At 34.2% G+C, this 21,468-nt stretch overlaps 1 protein-coding gene across 6 annotated transcripts in view; it reads left to right on the forward strand.

Annotated features, from left to right (window-relative positions):
* The window catches only part of ROBO2 (roundabout guidance receptor 2), a 1,146,968-nt gene that overhangs the window by 1,013,296 nt on the left and 112,204 nt on the right, over nt 1-21,468 (forward strand). For all 6 annotated transcript variants that reach the window (XM_045520906.2, XM_045520891.2, XM_045520872.2 and 3 more), the window contains exons 6-7: nt 16,314-16,441; nt 21,022-21,033. In XM_045520906.2, the coding sequence (XP_045376862.1) occupies nt 16,314-16,441; nt 21,022-21,033 (140 nt within the window). The remainder of the gene's footprint in view (nt 1-16,313; nt 16,442-21,021; nt 21,034-21,468) is intronic.

A 21,468-nucleotide genomic window follows, 5' to 3' on the forward strand; every position in this document is an offset into this window, starting at 1 on the left:
CTTTATTCTCACAGAATATTTTAACTTAATACATCTGTTTTCTTCTCAACAGTGTATCTGGGGGAAAAAAATACAAAGTCATGAGAAATACATCAGAAGCTAAAGAAATGCTTGCCAATTGAATTAAGTAGTATGAGTAGAGGAGAAACATCTAGAACTGTGAACTCTTCTAGGGCACGATAGTTTAACTCATCTTTTCATCCTCATTGCCTAACAGTTCACAGGACACATTTGATTTTACTAAGAGAGAGGTTTTTATATTTAATGTTTTCTTGATGATATTTGATTAACACCAGTTCCATGGATACTTATAAATTGGCAGGCAAGACTGAGTTCCAGACTGTATTTCCTACAAACATAGTTTTTTGTTTTTTTTTTTTTTTTATATGTTGTAACAATCCCTCTGGGAAACTAGATATCCCCTCTAGTTCCACTTGCTGCTTGATCTAGATATTCAAGTCAACTGGTATGCACTGAAAGAGAAAGGGGAAAAACAAACAATAACTTCAGACCTTGTATTACAATGACAAGTTGAATGAATGATGATTATATCTTTGCTAGTGTGTGAAGAAGATACAGTTACCAAAAATAAGAGATAAGAAGATGCTTTCAAAGCATTTTAAGAATATATCCTACTCCACTACAGTAGAATCAATTATTGGTCCAAATCTATTTTAGTTGGTACATAGTATTAACTCATTGGATCGTCATTCTAAAGACCGTATCGGGGAGAGGAGGCACTGAGGCACAGTAAACCTTGGCAAGATAGTAAAGTACTAGAAGTTTCTTCTGAGTAGGTAATTAATCATATAGATCTCTAGAATAGCCTTATGACAAAATCTTAGTGCAGAAATTTTGCTTGTTTTTCTTATGAGCATATCTGTCAAAATTACAAAGATTATTACAATACCTTTCAACTCATTTCGTGAAATGCATAGGTGGTTGGAGCCTTTATAAATATCTGGTTCAGTATTCTGTGTCATTACAATTCATTCAACATATGGAATGTGCTATAAAAAATGTTAAATGAAAACACAAGTAGTCCATTCATTAACTCATATTTTCTAATAGTTTTGTCCAAATATTTACAGCACATACACAGAAACAAAAAAGGTCAATCAGGACTTTTACCTTTATTTGAGGGATTTCATAAAGAGAGTGAAAGAAAATATTTTGAACATAATTTATAGTAAGATATCAATTATCTCAAAGGAATAATAAAAATCTTAACTGTGGGCTAATAAAATACTGTATTTCAAGAATTATTTCAAAGGTAATCATAGACATTAGTTTCTATGCTCAACAAACATTCTGTGTGTTGATATCCCAACATATAAGAAAGATGAGTTTGTTCTCAAGGATTTTAATTGAAGGTATGAGATATATATAATACATTAATTACTCAGTAAGGAAAATTATACTGCAAACAATCATAGACAACACTTCTTAGGGTTTCAGAAAATAAAAGCTCCTCTATTCCCATGTGCCACTAGAGATGGGTCTGAAAGAAAGAGTAGAATTTCTGTAAGTGGAAAGAAGACTATTCCAAGAGACGGACGCAGGATGAAAAAGCTTTGGTGGTGAACAGCGTAGGCCATCAATTAGTGGTTCCGTCTCCCTGGAGCGTAGCGGAGTGGCACTTAAGGCCAACAAGGTTAGTTGAGGCTTTAGAATGAAAGCCTCCAATTCCAAGTGAAGTGTTTATCCTGAACACAGTATGAAATGGGGATTCACTAAGCACATTGAATGGAAACATATTTTTGTTTCTATGTTTAGAAAATTGATTCTTACAAATTATATGTCATATAGCTTGAAGCAGAGAAAATTTGGAGGTAGGCATACCTGGTAGAAGTTGTTTAAAAGGTAGTTAGTGGATTACATTGAGTTTTTTTCCTGTGAATACACAAACATGGATATTAATGCAAGTGGCAATATAAGGAAGTTTTTTTTTTAATTAGAAATTTATTGTATGTCTGGGTTCATAGGAAAAAAAAGGGTTAAAAGTAATGCAGAGATTTATACTGAAGTTGGGTGTCTGAATGAATGATGTTGTCCTGAATAAGCAGAGAAATCAAAAAGATTTGTTTAACTTAAATCATTTTCAGTCGTATAATAATAGCATATGTCACAGAATTCAAGTTAGAATGGTTTGTGAGATCCAACCATAATTTTCCCCCGAGTTAAGGAGAAAAAAATTGCCAAATCAACTATGATATGCCATCTGTGGTAGATGACTTCTAATTTCAAAGATGCTAAAATATGAAAAAGGTATATCTTAAAGTTGATTAGCTATGGGAGTAGGAGCTAATGCTTACAATGCGTTACATGCAAGTAACTCATTTAATCTTCACAATTGCCTCAAGAAATAGATATTTTTATACTCTCCTTTTTTTACAGTTGAAGTATCTGAGGGGCAAATGTTAGTGGCAGACAGAGATTTAAATTTGAGCACTTTAAGCTCTAAAGTCCACGCTCTTAACTGCTACACTAAAATAATTTTTTTAAAGAAAATTATATTAAGATAATAACAAACGCTATCCTTTTTCCAGGACCCGCATGCTGCATGTTAGGTTGTTACACATTTTACAGTTAATCTGCCTGGTCGTCTTGAAGGCATGAATCTCCTCTTTCACAGAGTAGGAACCTGGAGCTTAGAGATAATGAGCAAGGTGCTCAAGGTCATAGGACCCGGGGTGGTGGGGCTGGAGTCCAATCCCACGTCTCTCCAACATGAAAATTCAGCTTGTGCTCATTTCCCATTTTGGACCTGGAACACCCTTCATTTCGGGTTTCACTCAACAGTCGTTGGCTGTTTTGGTTTTTGTATTTCTGTGTAACCAAGAAAATAGCACTAAATTTATCATTATTGTAGTGGTTTCTCTGTCTGTCTCCTAAACTCCTCAACTCCCTTTGCCGTATTTATCTCAGTCTCAAGTATCCAGTTCTGCGTCTGGCTTGTGCTGCTCACCAAATGCACTTTTAGTGCAGTAGTTCTCAGCTGGGGCCAGTTATGCTTCTCGTGCTCACAGAGGGGCCTTTGGCAATGTCTGGAGGCATTTTTGATTGCTACATTTGGGGGATTAGGTGCTACTGTCGTCTAGGGGAGAGGCTAAGAATGCTGCTAAACATCCTGCTGTTATGCATAGGACAACTCCCACAGCAAAGAATCATCTGCCCAAAATGTAAATAGTGTTGAGGCTGAGAAAGCCAGATTTAGTGGAAAAGATAAATACTGTTTTTATATGATTTTAGTTTTTGTTCTTAATGTTAGGGGAAAAAATAGTAGAATATAGTTCAAAGAAAGAGAATTCAAAGGTAATAATCTTTTCTTGTTGCCTTAGCTATGAAGGTTATACCAGGGAGATGGACAAATAGTAAGTACCATGATGGGGTTTGACATAAACATGTCATCATTGAACACAAGAATAAGGCCTTTGGTTCCCTAATGACTTGAAATGAATGCATACTTTTTGCATATTTTCTAGAATATATGAGACAGGGAATTTTTCTTTATATTTCTTGCTCATTAAATAGTTGCTGAGTGGATAAAACTGGTTAAGAGTAGCTTAATTAGAGCAGTGTCTGAACCTGCATTTTCAAATAGACCTACCAACCCACAGGTTGTGTGACACATTTAATGATGACAGGTGCTCCTATCTCATTATGTTGAATTTCTAAATTACTCCGTAAGCACATTTCACAAGGAAGTTTCTGAGGGTAGAAGGCAGGAGAAAGCCTTTGAATGTTCCATGGCACCACCCAGACTGAATATTCTCTGAGATTGCAGAAGCCTCCCCTGCACCTGGTGCTCACTTTGAACACAGATGAAGGAGACGTCTTGGAGTCTGTCCATCACATATTACAAGGCCACTAAGTAGATGACAAATTAAAAACAAAAATCATTTTACCCCAAACTTGAAGTCCCTTATTACACAGAGTTCATTCCCAACTCAGAAGAGATCGAGAAGAATGGGAGCTACTTATCAAAACATTCTCCTCTGAACTGTGAGTTCTGTAAACTCTTGAGGATTTAATCTCTAAAGTCTTTTTCTGAAAGGACTTAAAAGTTGAGATTAATTTCTAACCAAACACACACCTGTGAGATATATCCACTTTTCCAAATCTGATGTTGCAATATCCAGTCCTGTAATTAAACCAAATTGCCTTCATTGCATTTATGCCAATAAAGTAATTATTTCTAAATTGAAGGATAATTTAACCTACCTCACCATTTTATTCATTACAACATGGTCTCTTAATTGTGATACATTTGCACTTCTTACCCTAAATTTTTGTGTTCTCATTAGTTAAAATAATACCTGCAATATTTTAGAATTATTTAAAAGTAATACATTTAAGGGATTGCAGATATTATTTGAATAACCTTACAAAGTTTAGTGAAAAAATTATCACGAAGATGGTTGCATACTAAGGACAGTAATGAAAATAATTAAATGTTTATTTCGATATTATGAACCAAAGAAACATTTCAACATTTCTAGAATAATTTGAACTTGATCTTATATGAGAGTGGAAGGAAGAGTGCATGATTTTATGATATTCATACATAACTGAGATTTTTCTAGGCAAATGCAACAGAAAGGCATTTGGATGAGAAAAGTGAAGATATTGGGAAGCATCTTCTGTACCATGGAATCTAAGCAGGGTAGCGAATAAGTGTTGATACAAAGGACTGAGGAACCACCCAAGGCTATGCCAGATTAGAAATTTGAGCTTTTGATTTCAAAGGTGGAGCCATTCCAGTTGAGGGCAAGGTCCAGGATCTTGCTATGAAACAATAGCCAGGGGATGGAGATAGTATCACTGGAGGAGGAGATCTGAGAGAAATGAGGGGCACGTATGAAAAGTCTTATGGTAACATTTATTGGGCATTTACTGTATGCCAGGTCCAGGTCTCAACACTCGAAATTTATGAACTCATTTAATCCTTATAACAGCCTTATGAAATACATTCTTATTAACTGTCATCTTTGTCAAAGAGAAAGAAATTCTAAATATTCCATTTCAAAACTGGATGACATGATTTCTGTTCAATGGAATAGGACTTTGTTTTGTTTTGTTCTGCTTTGTTTTTGTTTTTAAAATTTGCTTTGTTCATTTTGAGGATAAGTTACTCCTTTAAAAAATATTTATTGAGAAACTGCTCCATGTCAGGCTCTGGGTAATTATTTGCAATGTCTGGGAAGATGTACTTTCTTTCTTTCTTCCTTCACCCTGAACACAAACCTTCAGGAAAGAGCTAGGTTTCCATTAGGGCAAGGAGAAGAAGGTAGAAATCTGAGAAACAGAGGATAAGGAAGTTTTATAAATCAGTAAACAGGTAGTTCAGAAGGCACAGTGAAAAGTTTTGTGGAGAGGTCCACAAAAAATTGTGAGAGGTTACATCAGAGGAGACAAAATTCAGTGCAGAGGAGGTGAACATGAGGGACTAAGATGACAAGAGAAGATGGGAACTTGGATGGTGACCAAGGATAACAGGCTGTGAACTTCATGGATGTCCACAGATCTGTCAAGAGAGTTAATCCTTGGAGTCTCCAGTGTCTGTCATAGATATAGAAGATGGGAGAGACAGGGAGACTCAAAAGACGACCATATCCTCAGTGGTTAAAACTTGGAGGCACTTCTAGTTTGGGGTGAGCAGGGTGCTTTGGACTTTCTGGAAGGGCTCAGCTGTGGTTTGGTTTAATTGCCTGATCTCCAGAGAGGGCTGTGGTTCCAAGATGGTCGGTGTCTGGGATCCCTGGCAGTGGTTGGATGCATTGTCTTTTGGGCTTAGTTATCCTGTGATCTGAAATCAGCCTTTTATTAAATCAACTATTGTTACACTATTGTGGGTATTTTGGCCATCTTTTTGTTTGTTTATTTTCTCTTAGCTATTTAGTTGGAAAATGCCATGCTCTCTCAGCTGTGCTGAGTCTTAGAGAGACTAGTAGAGGGGTTTTTCATCAATGGGTCAAGCTTACAAGGATAGAGTCACCTATGACTGCGGTGGAGATACGGGTAGCATTTAGGGAAAGCCAAAAAAGGATACAATATTGTCTGGTCAATTAAGACAGAGTCAGAATGCCGTCATGTTTCAAGTTTCATTTTGGCTTTCAGCACAAGCTTCCAGAACAGAACAGCAAGTTATTTTCGGAGAACACTGTGTCTCTTACTATTTCCCTATAAGTCTAATCTCCCAAGATTCTTGTGTCCTTTCCTTCCTCAATGAGTGTTACGTTAATTTTCATTTTTTAAAGGACATCTGTTCTTCACTGCTCTTAGGTGCCCTGCCCAGAAATGCTTGTGACCAGAACCCTGAAAAAATAAAGATTTCTTCACCCAAACTATAAACATTAGCCTGCATTATAATCGTAGGTAAAAAGAAAATGTTACTCACGTAGGCTGTAGAGTACAGGAAACTTCACTTGATAGCCCTTTGCCGGCAAAATAATGGCCTCTTGTGTTCATTTCAGGGTCCCAGATCTCAACTGTGATTTAAAAGCTTGACTTTAGGATGTATCTTAACTGTTAAAGACGAAGAAAATATCGCTGGGGATTTAGGCTACCAAGAAGTGCTTATGTGATTTTTAATAACAATTTCAAGTATTATCGGTGGGAGGATTTTGTTTTATTTGAAATATTGTGAGCAGAGAGATTGTTTTAGGGAAATTGATCACCTCTTCCTACTTTCAACTGCCAAGAATGAAAGAAGCAAAAGATTTAAGTTTCTCCAAGAAGGTTTATGTTTTATAGAAGAGTGCCTTAAATTCAGTTATGAGTTGTTAAAATGCACTCATTTTTAGCTTGAAAAACATTACTGAATTCTAAAGGACTGGATCTCCATGTTCCCTGAAACCCACATAGTGGTATTGATGAGGTAATAGGTGTGTCTCTAATTATCAGTGAATGATTCCATAGGATTAATAAGTAATTTTTATCCTAAAAATCCTTCTGTTGGAAAGCAAGGCAATAGAGTTTGTAACATTTTCATGTAAGAGCTCCACAGTTAAATTTTTATTGAATTTGGAACTACAGAATGCCTTTTATTGCAGATATTTATTTTCTGAAAGAATCTAAAAGGTGTAAGGTGATCTTTAGCTATTTGGATAGAGTGCAAGTATTTTGAAAATTAAAAACAAACATTTCAAGTCTCCCTAAAAGGAAAAAAAACATTTACTTGTGTAGACATTAAATGTTTCCTGGTTCAATTCATGGTTTTTACAATTGGCCAACCTAATGATTAATAAAGCAGATACAAAATAAAAATTTAAGTGCTAATTCAAAACACTTGTTCTAGAATTGGAGCCAGACATCTTATAATAAGAAGAAGTAGGTGATTTCAAAAACTAAAAATGCTGAGAAAATAAATTTCCTTCCGTGAAAAACAAAGGTGCTTTTGAGATGAGAACAGCCATTCAGGAAGTTTTATTAGTTTAGAGCCCTCACATAATTCAAACAAGGCAATGAGATACAGGGACTTGAACCGACATGGTAAAATTCTAGCTTGTAATAGAAAATGTAGTATATTTTCTTTCATTCTTTTCTCCTCCCAAATTCTATAGCTGTTGTGGAAGTTTTGGAGGGGGCGGTCCCCGAATTATCTTAATTATTTTCATAAAAGCCAGAAAAATCATAAGAAGTTCCTACCCTAGAAGCCTGAGATGCATTGGGGATTGCAGCATATGAGAAATGTATAAAACATAGTTATGTTGTAAAATTTTGCCAGTTTCAAAAATTATGCTTGAGATTTTCAATGTGAATTTAGATTTATAGGAAATTTTTCCACTAGTTATGAGTGAAAGTTTCTTCAGGAGGAAGAAATAAAATAGATTCTTTCATTTAATTTTGGAACTGATTTTAGCATGTAGTCCTCTGCTTCTTAAAGATCAATAATATTTTCTCTTTTGAGACACTTTTAAGATTATTAAATAGAAGATCACACACAAACAGAACCTTGCATACAAACTATTGTTTTAAGTATTAAAAGAAATTTACTTTGTTTTGTTTATTATTTAGCCAAACAGATGGTAATGGTTTTGACACAATTCAGTTCCCTTTTTCTTTTTTTTTTTTTTTCCTTTGGGAAAAAAATAACAGAAAAACCATAGCTTCTTTTCCCACTTTGTCACAGCTGGTTACCAATCAATCTCAATTCACGGTACAGTGATGATAGCACATGTTGTCTGGGGGCCAAATCTGATTGGGTTGCATTTTTCAGCACTGTTTCATATCAGAAAAAAAAGGTATCTTTATAGTGGGGACTGTCAGCACATGATTGTACAACTGTCATTAATCAAACCTGGCAACAATGACTGCATTTATACAAGGCTGAGACTGGCAGATTTCACCATCAAAATCACCCCATTTCTGTTAGGATTTCCTCACCAGTAATGTTTTTTCATCTGTTTCTTTTTTTTTCCTTATTTTTAATTAAAGTCAGACAACACCTTCTACGTGTTGATCATATATAATATTCTACATTTAAAAAGTAGCTGTTTGATACCAAAGTATGCTCCAGTTACCAAAAATTTATTTTCTACTATGTAAAGAAGGCCAAGAGAAGATCTGGGCAAAATTTAGGTACATTAGATTTTTAAATAAAAGAATAATTTTAAAGTGTGTATACATTGGGAAACACATTTATTAACCTCCTAGGATTGCAGTTGGTTTTAGAATAATGCTGAGAAAAATAATGATAAAGTTAGTTTCTGGCGTTTTGAAGACTCTGAGCACAGAGTCTGATACAGAAATACATACCTCCCTGGCCAGTGCACATGCACACTGAGCAATAAACACACACATCGAATGGAAAAGTCATGTTACTCTGTTAGAAAAATAAATGGACTTGCTGCAGAGGACACCAGTTCCAGCCTCTCTGTAACTCAAGACAACAATCTCAGCTTCTTTTTCCATAAAATGGTGTTTGGAAATAGGCATTTTTCTCCAAGTCTTTTATTGTTGTGAAGTCATACATTAAGCTTGGTTGTAAATAGCTCTTGAAATATAAGGAACTATCATTTATAATTATTCATATTACTTAGTCAATATTTGCTTTCTAGGGGAAAATGAATATTTTCCCAATTATCCAATCTAATAGTGTAAAGCATCAGTGAGATTACTGTTAGGCAGGTACCAATTTATCTGCAAAGAAATACAAGAAATAAGGCCATGGACCTGTGGAAATGTTTGACATCTAATTGCTTGTGAAATATGTACTTTTAGGAAGCAAATTACTGTCTCAGAGAAATCATGACCGGTTAGAGAAAGCAGAGACTGGTAGTAGATACTCACGACAGTTTTTCCCCCGGACTCTAATTGCCTCAATGTGTGTGGCCTTGGGGAAAGGACTTTGCCATATTTGCCTCAGATTGCCTAAATGTAAAAATAGCAATGGGCCAAATATTTACTTCTTTCTGGGTTTTGAAGTTATTTAGATGTAACTTCTTTAAAACCAAATTCTCATTTTTTTCTTAAATTTTCACAGATAAAGGCTACTTTGATCACAATTTCATTTTTCTGGCCTGAGAGTCATCTTATTCTGAAAACCAATAAAGATACCATGATATGCTTCGATCTCCTGGGATGTGGGTACTGTCAGGATTCAGGCTGGAGACTGGCACGGTGTTCAGTAATGTTGGAAGGAGCAGTAGGTCTCCAGTTGTACAGTTGTTCAGACTTGTGTAGGCAGAGTGATGAAAGAGAAAGTGTGTACTTTGGAGAAAGACAGACCTTGATTTGAAAATCCAAATTTCTATGTGAAAATGTCAAAATTGTAAATGGTATCAGTTATTCCAATAACTTAAAAACATTAGTGAGCCGAAACACAAACACACACATAGACACACACACACAGCTTGCTCTCAGGCAGATTTCAGTCCACAAATGAGCAAATTGTAATTATAAATTTATAGTATCTAGTGTAAATTTCTGTATCCAGACCATGAGGCCTAAATTATAATAACATCTCTGCCACTAAAAGCTTAATTGTGACATTGAGCATTTAGTCATTGACCCTATTAAGGAAAACTTTGTGGGAGCAGTTTCCATTTTGGTAGTATACCCACTGCTTACTTTAATTTCCCTTTGTAGATTCATACATCATGATTTGAAAAATTGGATCTTTATGCTGTCTCTTTGTAGAAAGTTGTAACCTCTGTAATACAGCTGGTAAAGAGTATGCTAGGTTTTGAATATGGTCTAAACTTTTGCTACCAATGAATTCCAAGACTCTGGATAACAAAGTGCTATTTTTCTAATCTTAAAATTAGGGCATTAGAGTAGACTCAATTTTTTTTTTCAATTTTTGCTTTGTCTCAGAATTTATTATCTGCTGGTTTCTTGGAATAACCAGTTTCCATGTATTTCCTTATAATTGCATGACTAAATGGCCTTTGCCCCTCTTATTCTAGAGGTATTTTATTTAGGTTTCAAGTGTTCTCCTTTAACATTGATATTTTAGGAATTGCTGGATATTTCCATGTTCACTGATTCGTGTTCTTCGTGGTTTTCTAGCCTTAAACGATATTCTTCTAAAGTTATTATTTTTACACATGAAGAGTTCAAGTTTATGTATGTCACCTTTTCAATTTTTATACCTGTAATTCCTTTCTTGATAAACAGAAAGTAAAACTGAATATAATATTCCAGATTCCACTATGCCATATTTTATAACAGTATAAAAATAAACTGTATACTTTCAGGTTGAAGTTTATATGCCTAAATTTTCTAATTTTTAAAATAGAGGACAAACAGTTTTCCTCCTTACCTATCAGAATTGTCATTAGAATAATGTAAATAGTATATTTGAGTACATATGCAAATACATTTTTATTGTCATTATTTTTTTTCAATAACACCTGTGATTAGAAATCACCATAGTTGCCAAAACAATGAGTTAATATTTCAAAAGCAGCAAAACTCAAATCTTTACTTTGTTCTCCTATAGTCTTCATATTTGTTTTAAATATTCTTCTAGAATTATTTCATTTATTTTGGTGCAGAGAGAGATTATTTTTTCATGTTACTGATTTACAGAGGGAAATTTATAATGATAATATGTAAATCAAATGTCTAGATTGCTGGTCAGGATTTGCTGATTTCTTTATTTTAGCTCCATCTCCATAGTAGCATTTGTGTATTAAATATTCTGAGCCTTAACATTTACAGTATTTTGTTGATATAACCTACATTTCAGAGCTAACTGCTGATATATAAACCTAACAACATTACTTTGTTTCTCAGTGTAATAGAGTGCTATATTTCAAATTAGTTGGCCTTTCCATTCTTCATACAATTGTTTTACTAATAACTGTGCTATGAAATAACTGCCAAAGAATTTTAAGCATCTGTTGGATGTTTCATCATTCATTAAAAGCCATTCTTCGAGCACATCCAGGATCTCAGGTGCTGTCTGGTGGAGCTTGGGGTGTATATTTTGGAAAAAGGGAGAACCAGTTCTTGTTCTCATGGAGCATACATGCTCCTGGAAACTAGAAGACAATAAATCAGCTAACAAAAATGTGATAGAGAAAGTTAAAAAGTACTAAAAGTAAAAGAAATGAAAACAAAGAATAAAAACAAATAAGAGTAATTTTAAAAGGTTTCTGGTGGGCAGAGAGCTACTTTACATTGTTTGCGCAAGAAGACATCTTTGAGGGAATATTTGATCTATCTTAAAAGTCAGGAATGATTGGCCCTGAAAAATGAAGGGCATTCCATGAAGTTACAATAGAAGAACAGACACACTGGTAATTAGGCAGTTACGTTGAGCAAATTAAAAAAAGGACCATGTGGTTTAAAGAGGATGAATGAGAAGTTGGACAGATTATCCAAAATCTCGAAAACCATAGAAATAAATTTTATTCTAAGTGACTGAATGAGAAGTCATTGGATAGTTTCAAACAATGAAGCAACATACCAAATTTAGGTAAATTAATCAGCGAAGCTTTTATTCTCCTTTAAACCCTTAGATTGAATAACTGCTATTATGTTATATATAGTTTGTTGTTGTTAGAAATAGTTGACATAAAAATAACATAATTCATAGGATACCTAAAATTCAAAAGGCTGTCTTGCATGAGAGAGTGTGTATTTTTCTGGCTGGCACAAGGAGTAATAGCATTAGTAGAAACTTCTGGAAGGAATGTTTTGTTTCATCATATATAGAAGATAATAGAGATGTTCAAAGATGGAAGAAGTCACTCATCCTATAAATAGGCTGGAAGACTGGTTGGTAGATTGTTGCAGACAGGAGTCAAGTGTTGATGAATGGTTGCCAAAGGTGAGCTTTTTAAAGTTTCTCTTAACAGAGGCAGTCAATCATTTTATATATATTTAAAGTATTTTTGATATAAATCCATAATGCTCATAATATTCACAATCTCTCCTTAGGCAAAGATCCAATGAAAATGAGAACTTAAAAAGTTCTGAGCACCCCAATAACTGAGAATCCTGGAAGTGTGTTTGTTTTTCTTTGTTTTTAAATTTCAACACCCCTGTATAGTAAGACCTCACAGGACTAGTGTATTGCAGCAGTTATTTCTAATTGGGAAAAGATAGCACTGTGCTCAGAAATGTGTGCATATCAAACCTTAGGACCAGGGTAACTTGTGCTTTAGCTACAGAAAGCCTTAAAGGTGGTTCTGATCCACACTTATGTCAAGGCAGACCTTATGCCTTCCATCTGAGAATCATTTCCCTAGGCTCGAAGCCCTGTGAAGGCATGTATCCCCAGCTTTTAATGCAATGTCTGGCATGTTGGAGACATGTCGTAAGAATTTCTTAAATAAAATAGACCTTCATTATAATCTCCAATTTCAAGGATCTTTAAGGGGAAATTAAAATGAGATAATGCTCAGTGAGCATCTACTAATTCCCATGAACCACACAAGGCACTTTACATGCAGGAGCATTAAACTTACCATCCTAAAACCTCTTCTACTACAAAGCTTACCTTTCTCACTGCAGCTGAGCTCATTACTTGGGTTCATGTACTCTCTGTACCTAGCTGGAGTCCTATAGATATTCTAAAATTACCTTTGTACCTCCAGACCATTGTTCTTACTCAACTTTTACAGTCTATATCTGAAACTTTGTCACAGAGTTTTAAAAAAAGGAAATGTACTATTTGCTTGTAAAGGTATGCTATCTTTGAAAGGTAGTCCCTTTTATTAGCAGCTAAGATTAACTCAATTGATGCCTCCCAAGCAATATTTCATTTTTAGTTTTTCCTATGGAAACAAAAATTGCAATCATAGTGTAGAATGCAGAATTACTTGTATTTCTGATCAGGGAACCCAAAACAACCAAAAAGTTAAAATTCTATATATATAAGTTGTATATAATTATACACACACACACACACACAATGCAATGTTCCTATTACTATTCTTGACACTCTTTCACACTCCTTAAAAAAAAGAGGGAGAAATTTTGGCAAGTGAGATTTCAGATTTCTTTTGGGCTCAAATATTATGTAATCAGTAATTTTTAATTGAACACTTTTTCTTACTAGAGCCAGACATAAATAGCTCTCACGTTGTCTCTGTCTCCCATGGTGTTGCCTATATAAGTGACTTTATCTAACCTGAAGTGAAATTTTGCCACAAGGTGTAACTAAATGTTTGCTCAATGTGAAATTATATTTCTATTCAAATGATGTAAATAATGTGGCTTGTGTGTCTTAAGTTAACATTAAAAGAGTAAACTAAGTATTTTGCAGTGGGGAAGGGGTACCACAGAGCAAGGGGAAAAATGCCAGGTTGAGAGTCAGATCAAGGTTTGAATTCTTTGGTTTTTCTCTTTAGTGGCAAACTGACTTTGAGCAAATAATTTCACTGACTAACGGTCAGTTTCCTCAACTGTTAAATGACTATTTCTGTGAAATGTGCTAATGTGTGTGAATCTTTTTTTTTTTTTAATGGTGAGGCAATATACAATTTCTGATTTTGTGTCCTCAATGAGAAATCAGAATTAATGTACAATATAAGTATCTTTAATTTACATAGAATAATTTTTCATGTGTGTTTGATCCAGAAAGGACTTTATAAATTAAGTTTATTTTTCCCTCTTTTAGCTTTTGAGAAAACTCAGAGTGATGAAGAGACTTTTCAAAAGTCAAACAAGAACTAGAGATAAAACTATAGCCAGAATTCAGTTTTTTGAGATGAATTAGAAATGTCTGCAAAATATGTTGTTTTTATTCAGTGTTTATAACTTAGAGCTAAACATGTCATGTAGAATATAGGTTAACTGCAGGAAACATTTTTGTTAGACATTAAATATATCACCAGCAACTTTTCTGAAGTTATCATCCAAATCATTATTTCTCACGTTTTTAATTGGCAAAGTTAAGCAGAGAAAGTTTCTGTGTAATGTTACTCTCTCATGCATCTCAGTCGAATACTTGCCCCAGATTCTACATATAGCCCATGAGAAAGCCCTAAGAGATAAATATGGCAAATTTGCTGTCTTGCAGTCATTCACAATTGGTTGACCTTTATATCAGCAAGAAATGATACTCATCATGCATTCAACCAATATTTCTTGAGCTCCTAGTAAGTGTAATAAAAATAGCTAACATGTATTGTGCTTTCTGTGTGCCACTTTTATGCACTTGATAAGTAATATCTCCTTTAAAGCTCATATCCAATCCATAAGATAGGTGTTATCATCAGCATGTTTTGCTAGTGAGGAATTGAGACCTAGGGAAGTTAAGTATTTTGTCCACCGTTACAAGCATAGGAGGAGGCAGAACTCAAGATGAAAGCTCTGGCTGTTTGACTGTAGAGTCTGCGCTCCTAATCCCTTGGTTATGCTACTGGATGTTAAAAGTTCTGGGTCGGGCCTGTGGATATAGCAGTGAGTGAAACAGATAGGATCTCCGCCTTTATCGAAACAGACAATACAAAACGGAAGCAATGCAGAATGATTGGTGTAACAATAAGTATTTTTGTTTTGTTTTCTGTTTTGTCTTTTGAGGAGAGAGTAATCATAGTTTTTTGGGGTAATAATGCTTGGCTTCACACAAGGTAGTGAAGGCTTTCCTCATGACTATGACATTGAAAATCAGCAGAAATTTAACCCAAAACATGCAGAGAGAAAAGTAACCACCATAACTGGAGGATGGTGGAGCTTGGATAGTTAAGTTTAGTTGGCATGACTCATTCGTAGACATTACTTTCTGTCTTGCAAAGTTATGTAAAACAGAACTTTTATTAGGTCCATGTCTCAGCTTGTAATAAAGTTAAGCTGTGTTATTCTTTTAGCTAAAACTAGAAGTGGAAGAAATCTGATTATAGTAAGTCTTCAATGCACGCCTAAAAAGTTTGTTTTGGTCCTGAAAGCAACAGAAAATCACAGCTAATTGTGAGCAGATAGAACCAAGTAAAGTAATATTTTGAAAATAAAGCTTTGACTGTGTGGTATGTATGAGAAAGAGAGGCATTGTGATCATTCAGAAGCTATTGTGTGAAATCACAAAGCCCATCAGTGAAAATCGATAAGAAAAATCAGATATGAAAAGGATGTAAAGATAACTTCTTTATTACTTTGTATAATTAAAATTTCTTAGAATCTAAAAAGAACATATTCTTATATAAGCTCTTAAAAAATTCGTGTTAAAATTTTAGAATTTTTTTCTGAACTAGTATGTTAGTGTACTTGCTAAAAAACCAGAAATGTGGCAAGAAATGTTTATGAAAGAGCTAAGGGTGTGCATTTCCAGAAATCACTACAAGGCATGTTGATGTTTTAAAAGTTAATATTGCTACTTTTAAAAAGGATTACACCTTATTAATTATTTTAACCAATGTCTCTTTTGTCAATTTGCCAACAAATAAGAGAAGACTTTTCTTCTTTAATGTGTTTCAGCTCTCTTATATTCAAGATGTCATAAAAATAAATCATATATTTGAATGCAGTGTAATTCACAAAATGATAGAATATAACTCACCAAGAAACTAAAGCATACACTATTTTCTTACTAAGAGCTACCCAAAAAAGCCAAAGTGCTAACAATGCCTTTGATAGTTTTGATGCTGCCAGAGTTGTATACATATATAAGTTATAGGTAATTTATAATCAAGAAGCTAGAAATCAGATATGAAATTAATGATCTTATTAGCAATACATTTAATCTAAACAGTTGTACTTTATGGCTGAACAGTGTGTGTGTGTGTGTGTGTGTGTGTGTGTGTGTGTGTGTGTGTGCCTGTGTATATAATATAAAAAGAGAAAAACGAAGCTGAATATTTAGTGTTATCTAAATATAACCAATGTTATTTAATAAAGCCAATTCATATTCTGCACAGGTATGACATCAAAGATGATTACACGCTAAGAATCAAAAAGGCCATGAGTACAGATGAAGGCACGTATATGTGTATTGCTGAGAATCGGGTCGGAAAAGTGGAAGCTTCTGCTACCCTCACAGTCCGAGGTAAGAGACTTAAGATGTGAAATATAATTGAACCAGCAGATTAATATTTGGGTAAATTGATAAGTGAACTCACAATCAAAATATTAGCTTATACTGTTTTATTATTATATTAAAATGCCTAGATTTTGTAACCTCTCTAATATTGGTTGAAGTAAAATTACTTTAAAATTTAGATTTGAAGGGATGATCATTTGAAATAATTTTTACTTAATAAATAATAGCTAATACAGTTTCAAAGTAAATCTTAAAATAGAAAAGATTTACAATAGTCCTTTATGTTTCCATTACTTCAAGCTATTTAGCATTTTTAAATGTCACTAGTTTCAAAAATACTGTTTTCTGTTTACTATATTGTCACTTTATACTAGTAGACTATTTTTTGAAATTCTTTCTTATTTCAGCAAACAGCAATCTGAAAAAAAAAATAAGCAAAAAAAATAACACTGCTTCCAAAGGTGAAAAATGGACACAAAGAAGCTCCCACATTGAGAAAATCTGATTTAGAGACTGATTTGTGAAGTTCACTGGCCTTAAATAATTGAAAGAGTCAGTGCCGCTCCTGTAATAACGTTCACTTTCTGGGTGTCATGCACTTTCTCAGTCATGGAATAATTTTCATTTATAGACTCCTTGCAATTGCTTATAAGTGAAAGAAAGCATTACTTAACCCTACAGTGAGTAAGAATGAATTAACCGTCTTCCTGGTGATGCGTGCTGATGCACAGGAGTAAGTGATACAGCCCGGGGTAGCGAGTAGTGCCACATGCACAGCCACACTAGTCCTGCCAAGCAGACATTACCCACGGCATTGTTTACGCTCACAGGACTTGAAACAGAGATAGGCCAGTGCATCCGTTATCCAGGAGTCTTTCAGTCTTTCCCCCACTAGCCTGACTGATGCCCCTGCCCCTCCCTCGTGATAAGGAAGCTGGCTGCATGTTTTCTTCCATGTCTCAGTTATGTCTCACCCTGTTTAGTCAGACCTTTAGCCCTGTGCAGCTTCGCTCACAGAAGTTTTCATAAGATTAGGAGAAAGGCTTGGAGGAATCTGGATTGGCAAGAAATGTGTCAGGGATTCTCAGACTGGTCCTCCATCTGGTAAGAAAAATGGTTTTTTGCCAGATGTATGATTTGGGCATCAAATCATTAACAAAACAAAACAAAAAAACACTTCATCTTCCTCCAGGGAACTATTAGGAGACCTTTACTCTGGATACCTAGAAAAATATTGGTAATTTCCAAACTTGTCAGTCACTCCATTCCCATTCCACCTAATTCATCTTTTTTTTTTTTCCCCAACCAGACATGCCAGTGTGAACTTAGATTTAGGCAAATTAAATTTAGGCAAAATTGGCAAGCCAGTTGCTTAAAAACATTTTCATTCCTCATTAAAGGAGGAATCATATTGCAATTTTATATATATATATATAAATATGTGTACATATATGTATCATATATGATCAAAATCTAATAGCGTTTATAAGCCTCTTTACTATATTTAACCTACATTCTCTGGGAGGTGATTATATATTTATATCTATTTGTTTGCTTCAATTTAGTCAACCTTTTGCAGAAACAATTCACTTGGCCACATTTCCCCTAAAGTTTGTTTGTTTGTTTTTGCTGAAGTGAGTAGGAAAAAAAATAAACAACTAACCAAGAAATGTCCCATTCAAAAAATATTTGCTGACTAAACAAATGGTGAGGAAATGTGAGGAGCTGTTTGTTTGTAGAAGTGGCGGGGCTCCTTTTATACTTGAATGCTTGGGTGAATGAGATTTGAAGTGGTCTGTTTCATTTAAGGTCTTTCCCAGCTAATTGTTTTCATAATTTGTTGAAAGTTTCAGGTTTACCATTTTATTTAACAAAGCATGCTCCTCCTGGATGGATGTTTGAAGCTAATTTACAAAACTAATAGAAAGAGTTGTTTGTTTTTAATGGGATTTCCTCTTAAATCAGAAAACCTTAAGTGGTCTCGCCCCTAATCTGTGTCCTGTAGATGGATTAGAGAGTTTAATCTTTGCGTTATGTATTTCATCTAAGACTGAAACCTCCAAAACAGGGTTAAAGAAAAAAAATCTCCACAATATAATAGAATGTGAGTGAAATATTGTTTAAGAATATTTTTTATCATCAGGAAAAGCGGTTGGGATTTCTCATGCTATGAGATTAACAGGAGAAAAAACATATTATCTATGGCTTATTTTTTTCTATGCTCATTTTTCTGTGCACATAAATGAAATGTTCAGCCCTTCTCTGGATTGTTTTATTAGAACGGGGTCAACTGACCCAAGAGGCCACATCCATTTTCATCCATTTAATGCAGGGACACAGTTTAGTTTAATTTGCTGATTTTGAAAACATCCACCTGCTGGTTTTTTCCAACATGAAATGTTGCTATGTAACAAAGGCAAGAAGTTTTATTGTGGTATTTCTGCTAAAATTGTATCATGCTATTCACTTTAGTGAATTGGGGAAAAGAAAAGGGAGTTTTATAGTTAAAATCTGAAACAGACTTACTCAGTTGTTTTCCACTTCAAAAATATGGTGAATATAGACTATAAAATTAAACTTAACAGCAAGTAGCTCCTTTTGCTGACTTGACAAACAGAAAATTAGAAAGAAACAATGTTAGACAACAACAAGCCTCTTAGCATTTATATTCTAATCAAATAATTCATGATTTAATAGGACTTTTAAAAAATGACTCAAAATGAGTGAATACAGATTGCATATTTGTAAACACAATTTTTCCCATTTTTCAGTTGCTTAAATTGGTTTTGCATAAATCAAGACTTCTTTGGAAAAACAATCTTGTTTCCAGAGAAATAAAACCTAATTTTTCTTGGAATTACCCTAGACTAAGTGAAACAGAAACGTATTTTATTTCTTCAAAACATGATTTCTCACCATGTTTTTTCTTTTATCTCTTTACAGTCATAGACTCATAGACTCAAAATGTATTTTTGTTTCTAAGAGAAACATGTTTGAGGTTCAGCTTGAGGTAGCACTTGAAAAATGCAAATTCAGAAATGAAAGACAAATTTTTTTTCTACTAAACACTGGCAAAATGAAGAGAAATCTCATCAGTTAGAATAAGTTAGAATAAGGCACACCATTATTATGTTAGTATTTGTTTTGTTCTTAGTTGTTATTTTTGTGTGCCTGGACCCTCCCCCCTCCAAAAAAGAAAGCAATTATGCATTGTTCAGCTTACATTTTCCCTCTTGCTATTAGTAAACCCACTGTAGATTGTAGGACACACCAGAGTTTCACCAAGCTAGAATCTTCATTCTGTTGCTATAATTGCTTTTATTCTTCTCTGAAGGGTTTTAATTCCTCCCTTTTAATTGTGAATAATACTATAAGACCATGAATCTCATGTAGAAGAAACTTCAGTGTTATTTCAGAGGTTGCACAAAGCTAGTATTATGATGTCTGTTGAGTGAATGAATGCCTATAAATATGATTTCAATGGCTGTATAACCACACCCAGCAACACATCATCAAGACAAAACCACTCGTAAGTTCAAGAGTCATATTGTGTGCACTAGAGCTTTATCCACTGGGATATGGGTGAAACACTTGTCTGTAGAGTAAATTTTTATTTTGAAATGTAAGATTTCATAAAAGTTCAAACACTACTGAATCCGTTCCTTCTTCATTTGAACATTGGGACCATATGTTTTATACTTGTCCATTACTTTTATAAAAAGTGGTTTACTATCTAAATTGACTTAGCATTATTCTTTTTAAAGAAAGTATTATTAAGCCAATGTCTGTCTCTTACAATTTCTATGTATTAATAACAGGGCAGCCTATTACTACTGATTTTAGTGATTGAAAGTTACGGTATAATAAAAAAATAGTAATTTGTTGAAGTAGCAGTTTGAAAGCCATTCTCGTGAGCAAGAATCAATTTGTCAGTCATTGTTTCCTGCCCTCTGCCAAGAAAAGAAAAGAGCTTAACAGTAGTTAGGGGGCTACTCAGTTGAAATCTCTAAGGATGTTCCAACCTATTTGTTATATTTTCATCCACCCTGTCCACGGATGAAAAGTGATGTGATCTTAACTTATTACTGGCTGAAAAGCAGCATCAGGGGCTTTTCAGTAGTCCTTGTAATGGTTCTGACTAACCATGCTTAAAATCCAATTGCTATTTAAATCAGACACTGAAGCCTTCTTTTATTGACATGACATTTGCTAGTCTGTGACTTGAATAGTTATATTCATCAGGTTCCTAACTTTGGGATAAACAAAGCTGTTTAGCTCTAAGGAGATCTTTGAAATAGTAACTATAGTAAGTGATGATGACAATAAGACCTCATGTAAACTGTCTCTCAAATTACTTAGAGTTAATCATGACATGCAAAATATTTATTTTCTTAGAATTCTATTTATAATTTTCAGTTTTTATCAAGCTAAGACGTCCTGTTCATATTTGAGTAATGAGACTAGAAATCACCCTACTGTCCATACTTAAATGTAACATTACACATCATGCATTCTGATAATTTTCTTTTCTTTTTTTTTTTTAATTTCTTTTTTATGTTCTCACTACACCATTGTAATGTCTACAGCTCGCCCTGTTGGTAAGTAGCCATCCTCTATCCATTTCGCATGGCTTTGTATAGTGCTTCATAGCTCATGCAGAGTAGGATATAACGGAATGGAATACATTTGTTCACCCATGTTAAAATATTACCTGAGGGACTGTCTGCTATAAAAGTTGCTCCTGATTTTTTCATCACTTTGAAAAACCATAACTTTTTGCTACCTAGCAATTAATAGGTAACCGTTTTCAAGTAAAAGAATATATGAATGATTGATGTTATAAACTGCTAACTTTACTTAAGGAGAAAAAATGTAATACTTCCTTTTATTCCTGTGCATATAAAATAGTCAATTGTGAGTTACGTTTGATATTTGTTAAGGTAAAGCACTATGAATTAAATTAGAAGTTCCATTACTTTATGCACTTTTATTTTAAGCTGCTTGGAGTTCTTGCTTTGTAAGGGTATATTTTT

Source organism: Camelus bactrianus, chromosome 1 (genome assembly GCF_048773025.1).
Source record: "Camelus bactrianus isolate YW-2024 breed Bactrian camel chromosome 1, ASM4877302v1, whole genome shotgun sequence".
Lineage (NCBI taxonomy): Eukaryota > Metazoa > Chordata > Mammalia > Artiodactyla > Camelidae > Camelus > Camelus bactrianus.